At 40.7% G+C, this 9,752-nt stretch overlaps 1 protein-coding gene across 5 annotated transcripts in view; it reads right to left on the bottom strand.

The window, feature by feature from the left end:
• MGAT5 (alpha-1,6-mannosylglycoprotein 6-beta-N-acetylglucosaminyltransferase) overlaps positions 1-9,752 on the bottom strand; it is a 232,371-nt gene that overhangs the window by 8,308 nt on the left and 214,311 nt on the right. For all 5 annotated transcript variants that reach the window (XM_075117780.1, XM_075117781.1, XM_048869222.2 and 2 more), the window contains one exon: positions 4,456-4,613. In XM_075117780.1, the coding sequence (XP_074973881.1) occupies positions 4,456-4,613 (158 nt within the window). The remainder of the gene's footprint in view (positions 1-4,455; positions 4,614-9,752) is intronic.

Raw genomic sequence — 9,752 nt, 5'->3', positions numbered from 1 at the left:
TTTCCAATAATAGCAACCCTTATTCTGCCTATTGGCACTGGAAATTGATCAATATTTATGATGCTAAGTAGCAACATAAAATACTTTCATCCCATTAGGAGTCTGGCTCTGTTCCTACAGAAAGTTAAGCTGGAAATGTTAAGTATTAAAAAACAATAAAGAACTTTCAGACTATGTTAAACTGACAAGCCTCAGAGTCCTGTAGAAATGGGACTGGTTTTGTGATGTGCCTCCCTACCTTTGTATTGCACTGAATTGTGCAGGGATAGGAGAAGCGGAGATTGGTTTGTTTCATGAAGTCTCTAGAACTTTTTGTAAACAGTACATGTAGCAGAATGTATGAGTGTTAAATTGGGAAACAGTCAAGAATGAGGGGAAATGACAATGCAACAGAGAATCAAACAACATTTTTGATCTTGTGGCATGAATTGGAAGACATTCAGTCTAACATTCTTCCTAGAGAGTTTCTTTGACTTTGGCTGCCACTCTAGTTCTCCATTTCTCATTCTCCATCTTATTCTCAGTATGGAATCCATCTGTCTCATTTGCTGCAGCCTTCTTTGGACACGGTACATCATTACTGTACCTCCTTCTACTCAGACTATATTACCTACGAAATGCTCTCAAATCTTTGCTATTTGTCAGATAAAATACTATAACCCAAGATGGGAAAATTTTGTCTGCCGAGTATCTCAATTCTTAATGAAGATTGGACCAAAAAGGTGCAATATTTGCAGTGGACAATTATTCTGAACGAGCAATTGCAGACATCAAATGCTAGTCAGCATGCACAGTTATTTCCTGTAACATAATCCTCTGCGCTCTGATTCTGGTTTAATCCAGAACTGTAAAAAGCTATTCTTCTAATTCATCATTTGACTTCTCCATTGAGGACACATTTTGCTTACATTAAAGATGTATTAGCTTTATATTGCATCTTCCATGCAGACAAAGATCTGTAAGGGAGCAATTTTCCCCTCATTTAAGCACAGTATAGACCAATTTCAGCTGGATAAATACAGTAACAGGGACATTCTGCAGAATTAATTGTATAGAAGAACTGCAATTAAGATTCTCTCCATAAAGTCTCAGTCAGACCAGTGATCGAGAAATAAAAACCTTTGTGTCTCATTACCAATATCCTGAGCCAACCACTGTCATCTTACTTAGTCTATAAAAGTATCAGAAGCATTAACATAAGTGTTTTTTTCATTTGGTTTTTGGCAATACATAATTCAGATGTTGGCCTTTTTCCAATCAATGTGACCAAAAGTTCCTAGTACAGGGTCACATTCTCTACAGAGGGCTTTTCCCATTATATTTTATCATGTGTAATGGGGAGGGGGTGAGTTTGAACTGTCTTACGTCATGTCATACTGATTGGTACCTAATGTATGAAACAGGAAAAGGCTTGGATCAGATTCATTTAGCAGCATTCAGGTGTGTGTGCATAAAATACAGAAAAAGGACAAGTCTACCTATTTTCTGTCTGCAAAGCTGAAGTAGGGTGGTTACCACTGAAAAGTCAGTTGATCACTCAAATACCACTGTGTAGTAACGGTTGGTATTTTCCTACGCTGAGGCCAAGAAATAACTGAGATAGGTTAGATACCACTGTGAATAAATGTTAAGTATTTAAACAATGAGCACATTAAGTGTTTATTTTTAGTCATTCAGGAAAGACAGCTAATTTTCAGAATTCAACAAAAAATGATTCTCTTCACTGTTTGGTCTAGGCACTTCCATATTTTAAGCAACCATAAAGATGGAAGCAAGACAGCCTGTCAACAGGATAAAAAAAAGTTTTACATCTGTGTGGCTCTTTGCAATTTCCAACAGAAATTGTATAGCTTCAACATTTCTTGAATACATAAAAGGCATGTCTGTGGTAAAATCAGCAGGAAATAGCTAACCTAGACAGCAGACTTCCCATTAGTCATCTGTTGCACTTCAATTTCTGACTACATTTGATTGACATTGTAAAGTGATCATTTTACACACATACATACAGACACCTGAAAGTAATGCTGATTTCCCTAATGCATAAGTGATAAGCATTCTTAATTGACCCTAACTTACCTAATGCGAAAGGGTTTTGGAGCCTACATATTTAGGATACTACTGAGAAAGAGTTTGCAGAAAGGCTAATTGTTAACTGCCAATGAATATGGATGTTTCAGGATTAACCAGAGTTAGAAAGAGCAGTATGAAAAAATATGAAGATAAATACAGCTTTATAAACATTTTTATTTAAAATTGCATGAACAATTGCCTCAAATCAGCTCTTGTATTGTGGAATTTTAATTTGTTTTATATTGCAGAAGTGTTAATTTCATCATTCCACGTTTCACTCTCCCCCAGATAAAATTAGGATTAACATTTAGTGTCTTGCACATAAACTCACTAAAAACAGGAAATTCAATGTTGAAGGGTACAAAGTACTCCTCCTCAACTATACCTACTAAGTGTCCGAGGTGTGGCAAACCTATCCTGGATGGCTACAATCTGGCAACTGTGGCAACTTCAGCCCAGGGGCTTAACTGTAGTGCATGGATTGGCAACCTTTGGCATGCGGCCCGCCAGGGTAAGCCCCTGGTGGGCCGGGCCGGTTTGTTTACCTGCAGAGTCCGCAGGTTTGGCCGATCGCAGCTCCCACAGGTCGCGGTTTGCCGCTCCAGGCCAATGGGGGCTGCGGGAAGCGGCGCGGGCCGAGGGATATGTTGGCCGCTGCTTCCCGCAGCCCCCATTGACCTGGAGCGGCGAACGGTGGCCAGTGGGAGCTGCGATCAGCCGAACCTGTGGACACGGCAGGTAAACAAACCGGCCCGGCCCGCTGGGGGGCTTACCCTGGCAGGCCACGGGCCAAAGGTTGCCGATCCCTGCTGTAGTGCAAACATCCTCACATTTAAGGGCACTCTGCAAAGCAGGCAGGCAGGACAGAGACTGCTGCTCTCCCTCCTAAATGCTGAGCTTCCTGTTGTGAGTATACTGCGGAGTGTGGGGGCAGAGCTGAGCACTGCAGCTGCCTCTTTGCTGCCTCCTCTACTGTAAGCGGCACGGACCAGTGAATCACTGAAGGAGCGCCGACATATTTCTCACCCCATCTTCCACCATCTGGGGGAGCAGTCACCAAAAAATTGGGGATGAAAGGGGAGCCAGGGAAGGGAAAGGGGAGGAATAGAGAGAGAAGGATTCAGCTGGGTAGAAACTCTATGGCAGAGGTGGCCAAACTTACTGACCCTCTGAGCCGCATACAATAATCTTCAGAAGTTCGAGAGTCAGGAGCACCACCCTGCCACAAGGCAGAAGCCCCGAGATCTCCCCGCCCCAGTCTGGTAGGTGGAGAATGGGGGTAAGGAGTCACACTTTAACAGTAAAAGAGCCACCCTGATCTATGGCATAGGAGAAGGAGGCAGAAAGACAAACATTTGTAGGTGAAAATGTGGAAACAATTGGAGGGAGGGAGGCAGGCAGGCAGACCCCAGCAAAAAGTCATTAACAAATGAGTCAGTTATTATTGTTTATTGGATCATTTTCTTTGTTAAAATGATGGATTTTATGAGCTTGTATTGCTCAGTAAGTAACTGAGCGGTACAAGACAGTACATTTCTGGGGTGCAAGACTGGGATTAGGTATATGTGGGTGTTGCCCCATATATAATTCAAGAGTGGCTGGACATAGCACTCTTATATATGTGGGTGATTTGCATGCTAGAGGCTGGGTTGAGTGTGCAGAGTGGCAGCTCACACAGCAAAATGGGCATAGTGCACACCAGACTGGAGAATTAAGGGGGCACAGCTGTCCTACGATCTGGGGTAATCTAGCTAACTACCCTACAGGGACTAAAAGTTATCAAAAAACCTCTTTAAAATTATTTACAATAAAATTATTTACTAAGAAAAAGCTTTCAAATATTTACAGATTGAAGATCAAGTGAGTAGAGAAGAAGCTCCAGACACTGAAAGTTCTGATGCAGGCCACACAGCGGTAAGAGGCTGTCGATTCACCCTGCTCCTTTTATCCTCAGTACAGAGCACGAGGAGAGCAGGGACAGGTGTGTGGACCAACGGAATCTGCTTGTGAGAATACTCTGGCTCCAGGCACATGGAGCGCTTGTGTACCCAGAGTGGAATTCAAACAGGGACCAGCACTCAAAGAAGAAATACTAAGATTTCTTCAAATGGTTAGAACAGTTTTAAGGCTTAAACTTTTCATTTTAACATACTGTATTTAAATTAGAATTTATATGGCTGTTAATTAACATTTATATTATAAGAGACTATTTTAAGGCAACATATGCAAAGTCACAAATTTAAGATTTATCTTTTCAATTTTAACTCTGCTTTTCTGGAGTTGAGAACTTGACCACTCAACATTACAGCTGCATTAGCACTATTTCCTCCTCCGCCTTTAGATAAGGTACCCAACTATATTTCCATACTCCTCAATACTTACTTCAGTAGATCCTTGTCTTTGTTAAGGTGTTGGAAGAAGGATGGCTCACAGATGAGCTGGTTTTCCTGACAAACTTGTTTACATGATTTTCCAGGTTCAGTAATTTTTACCTGCAGTGCACTTAATGGTGGCCACATCACTTGCCCATGACAGAAATCCTGCAGTGACAAAGTGTACAGTATTACACAGTCTTTGAAAAAACTTTTCTATGGTTAAGAAAATAGCAGTGGTAATTAAAAGCCTAGAAAACTTTTTTTGGCAGCAAGACCATCTTACCTGTATTCGGCTGACAGATTGAGAGTTTTAATAAGGAGAATTATCACAATGGATCTCCTAACAAAAATTTGACACTAGCCAGTACCAGAAGCTTCAGAAGAAAGTGCAAAAAGTGCTGTTCTTCCTCCAAGGAGAAATTTCTTCCTATCTCTAAGTTAGTGGTTGCCTTATGAAGCAGGATGGCTTATGTGTCTCATTTGTAAACATGAGATTTAATATGATCATAGAATCTATTTACTCTTTATCTATACATATCTAATCCATTATTGATTCCCTCTTTGCTTCAGTGATATCTTGTGGCAACAATTTAGTGCTAAACAAGTATTACTGTTAGAATGACACAGATACCACCAGAAAGTCCTGGTAGAGAATGATTCCAAAAGCTGATTATGTATCCCTTATGGAAAAAAGTTCCCAAGTGCATATGTCTGCCCCAGCTTGCTCCTTTCCAAATGCTTAGCCATAGAGTCAGTGACACTTATATAAAAGACTGAGTTTGATATGTTATGTGCTTTCTCTCTAGACCCGAGAACAAGCATTCATAGAGTTTGTTTCTATCTCCCAATGGAGCTACTGGTGACATGACCACCCAGACTAGTACTGACTATGAACAACGTGAACTCTCCTATGTGGTTACTGCAGAGAAAGGAACATCGAGATTTTGTTCTAAGTGCACCTTTTGGCTATTTATTTTATTTCCATTTACAATAAAGAGTGCTCACACACAATTGGCAAAGTACGGAAAGCTTATTTAAAATGACAGGAGTCAAATGTAAATTTTAGTCAGCTCACGTCTTCAGAGAAACCGCAGCTCTAAATACAAACACCGCCCCCTGTTATTGGCTAGTTCTTCAATCTTCCCACTAACTCCCTTTAAAGTCTGGGTCAAACAAATAAGTCCTCCAAGTCGGGAGGCATTTGATCTCCTGGGACCCTTATAGACTCACAGACTTCAAAGCCAGAAGGGACCATCATGATCATCTAGTCTGACCTCCTGCACACTGCAGGCCACACACCCACTCCTGTAATAGACCCCTAACTTCTGGCTGAGTTACTGAAGTCCTCAAATAATGATTTAAAAGACTTCAAGTTAGAGTCTCCCACCATTTACACAAATTGAAACCTGCAAGTGAACCATGCCCCATGCAGCAGAGGAAGGTGAAACCCCTCCAAGGTCTCTGCCAATCTGACCCAGGGGAAATTCTGTGATCGACCCAGAAACCCGGATCTCTATCCTGCTCTGTCACTTCCATCTCATGAGACTTCATTTTGTAGCAGACATTTTTGTTGTTAGTCCCTAAATGTACGACTTGCATTTTGCGCTATTAAATTTCATCCCATTTTTATTACTCCGGTTTACAAAGTTGTCCAGATAATCTTGTATGATATTCCAGTTCTCCTCCATATTGGCAATACCTCTCAACTTTGTGTCATTCGCAAATTTTATTATCGCACACCCATTTTTTTGTGTGTGTGCCAAGGTCGGTAATAAAAAAGGTTAAATAAGATTGGTCCCAGGACCGATCCCTGAGGAACTCCGCTATTAACTTCCCTCCAGCCTGACAGTTCACCTTTCAATATGACCCATTGTAGTTTCCCCTTTAACCAGTTCCTTATCCACCTTTCAATTTTCATATTAATCCCCCTCTTCTCCAATGTAATTAATAATTGCCTAAGTGGAACTGTATCAAGTACCTTACTGAAATCCAGGTAGATTAGATGTACTGCATTTGCTTTGTCTAAAAAAATAGCTATCTTCTCAAATAAGGAGATCTGGTTGGTCTGGCATGACCTACCTTTTGTAAAACCATGTTGTATTTTGTCCCAGTTACCATTCACCCTATGTCCTTAACAATTACTTTCTCTTTAACATTTTGTTCCAAGACCTTGCTTACAATTTTTTTCCTTTCTTAAAAATAGGAGCTATATTAGCAATTCTCCAGTCATAGGGTATGACCCCTGAGTTTACAGATGCATTAAAAATCCTTGCTATTGGGCTTGCAATTTCATGTGCCAGTTCCTTTAATATTATTGAACGTGAATATAATGAATGCCCACCATCAGCCCCCAGCCAGAGACCCTGGCGCACGTTTACCTTCCCATATATGCACACCCTATTCATGGCCTCACAAGGTCATGGGACCCCCTCGTCAACCTCCTGCTAGCAATGGCCAAAATGGCCCTCTACAACACCAGGGAGAGGGGGTTCTCTGTGACTGTGGGTCCTATTTCTGATCCTCCCTCTGTTCATGCACCCGGGCAGAGTTCCTCTGGGCGGCGTCCACTGGCTCCCTTGACATCTTCGAGGAGCAGTGGGCGTTGTCTGGGATTCTCTGCTCGGTGTCCCCTTCAGGTTCCCTTTTTTTTGACCCTTTGACCTTCACACCTATCCCGGTTATATTTTCTGTTGTCCCCCGTAATTATTTGACTTCCCGGGCTCAGTGGATCCTCCCCATAGGCTGGGGGAGGGTCCTTTAGCTGTCGGCAGGCTTGCGCCTGCTAATCTCCACAGAACCCAATAGGGTCAGCCCCCTTTTCTATTATCTTGAGGTGGGATCCAACATCAGCACCTCATGGAGGGAGAGAGATGCTCTCTCCGGTGGACTGGTACCAGTCCATTTAGAACTTAGGTAAAAACTAATAACTTTAAATTTATCTGGGAAGGCCACAGGTAAGTAGGGCAGATCCCAGAGCACGGGTGCCACAGGTTTCATATAGGATTCATCAGTTTATAACTGGGCAGCTACCTTCTGCAGAAGTTCTGAACTGATTTAATATGTAGCCTTATATAGAGCACACTGCAATAGTCTTGGTGTTGAAGTAGCAAAAGCATGTTTGAGAGTAGCAAGATCTGCCTTTGAAAGGTGAGATACCTGAGAACATGCTCAGGACAAAGAGGGGTAAATGAAATACCTGGACCAATACATGAAAATAAAAATCTGAAGCAGACACATTCAACATCACACACCAGTGAAGTATTAGTTTAAAATAACTTTTTAAAAACAAAAATTTAAACTATGTCTTTAAATGATTTTTTTAAATTTACTTTCAATGCTTATGCCACGTGAAAACCCTGGGTAACTGAAGACCCATTCATCTGATCCTTCACCACGTTGCTGAAACAGCCAGTCAAGGTATCATTTAGTTCCACAAAAAGTATCAGTAACAGCATTCAGTCACCATAAGCCTGATCCTCAACAGAAAATTGGTGATGAAAGGCTCTGTATCTTGTTGCCAATCCCAGGAACCAAACCAATTCCCTTGTCTATGGGGAAAACATCAAAACTCCATAAGGTTTTAAAATGATGAACTATTGCCATAAGGCATAGAATTGCCCCATTCATTCTGCTCCAGTTCTTCTTAAACGGGAAACAGTCTGCTTTTAATATCTTCCATGATTCGTTTACTCTGTATTGTGTTTTCTGATTCCCCCCTTTTCATTGTTAACTTTGATACCCATAGGAACTTCGGTCTATTAGTGTGGAATCTTAAAGGATATGTTCTATTGTTCTGTAAATACAACAATACATTAGCATTGTGTTATTTTCTGATAAAGGGGCAACAATACCTCTTTGAATGTTATAACTATGAAAGATAAGACATCTCATTAGACAGGTACTATTGGAACTGGGAGCTTAATCTTGAAAGTGAATGAGTACCTGGATACTCCCATTGAAGTCAAAGAGAGCAGAAGCTACTAGTGCTTCTTAGGATCAGGTCCTGGATGAACAGTTGTAATGAAAAGGAGTGTAGTTATATTGGTCTATATAAAGCATTCCTAACCTGTTACTGCTTAGCTTTTCTCATTCTAACCCCAGCATCTCAAAACAGAGAGACCGGTCTTTGAAACATGCTTAATATCCTAAATGTTTTAATGCACTTTATCAACAGAATGTAGCATACAGTTCAACCCTGATAATCTAAAACGTTTTATTGATATGAGAATCATTGAGATAACCAAGATTTCATATAAACATGGTACTTCATATAGTTGCTTTGGGGATTTCATAACTTTTTTCCCATTAACTAAAGCAACATGGTATACACAAGTCGTTAGTCTAAATGGTTTATACATAAAATGTGACTGTCACCATGAGCAAAAATGATTTTGACACAAATTGAAAAGAAAGCTTCACAGGTATAATGGATCCTATTAGCTGAGATTACTATGGTGACTTCTTATATGCAAAGCCCCAATATACAGTAATTATTTCTCTGCAACAATAGCTACTCATTTAGTATTAAAATTAATAAGTTATTATTAATGGCTGCCATTGACTCTCTCATTCAGTGGTTTAGTTCATTTTGTAACCATGAGAGCGAGCAATTTTACATTTTAAAAAAAGGTTTTTGAGTAATTTACAAGCTCATTTTGGTATCCCATAATTTAATTTTAAATTATGACTGGTTAACATTAATTTTTTTTTTAATGCAGTCACCATGCTTTTAGAAAGACTTTGCTCTACCATTTGTCCTTGGGTCCCATCTTACTCACTTCATTTTACAAATATACAATTAAACAATAATTGGGGGGGTGGGAAGGGGGAGAGGGAGGGGAAGGGGAAATCCAGGTCAGAAAATAAAGATCAAGAGTGGTATAAGAAATTATAGTTATAGATACACATTGAATCAACCAAAGAGGAAGATTTATAGAACTAGACCTAACACTTTCGAATATCCACACCAAAAACAAATTAAAGCAAAGAAAAGAGCTTTCTAGCTACAGGAAGATCTTCCCTGTAGGTCATGCCACTTCCCCCTGTTTACATTTAACAAGTTATCTGCCACTTGGATCTCATCACTTTCCCTCTTTGGATCCCTCCAATTTCTCACCCACCAAATCAATATTTTAAAACCCATAACCTCACCCAATGAGACTCCACACGGCCCTGCCTACCATCCCAATCCCTCCCTGTTCTTGTTCCTTACGGTTTCCCACCTTGCTCTTTTTTGGTATGTCTACACAGCAAAGAAAAACCTGTGGCCGGCCTGTGCCAGATGGCTCGGGCAGTGGGGCTGTT

This window comes from Caretta caretta, chromosome 11 (assembly GCF_965140235.1).
Source record: "Caretta caretta isolate rCarCar2 chromosome 11, rCarCar1.hap1, whole genome shotgun sequence".
Classification (NCBI taxonomy): domain Eukaryota; kingdom Metazoa; phylum Chordata; order Testudines; family Cheloniidae; genus Caretta; species Caretta caretta.
Note: the sequence above shows the minus strand (reverse complement) of the source record. Positions and strands in the feature narration are given on the sequence as shown.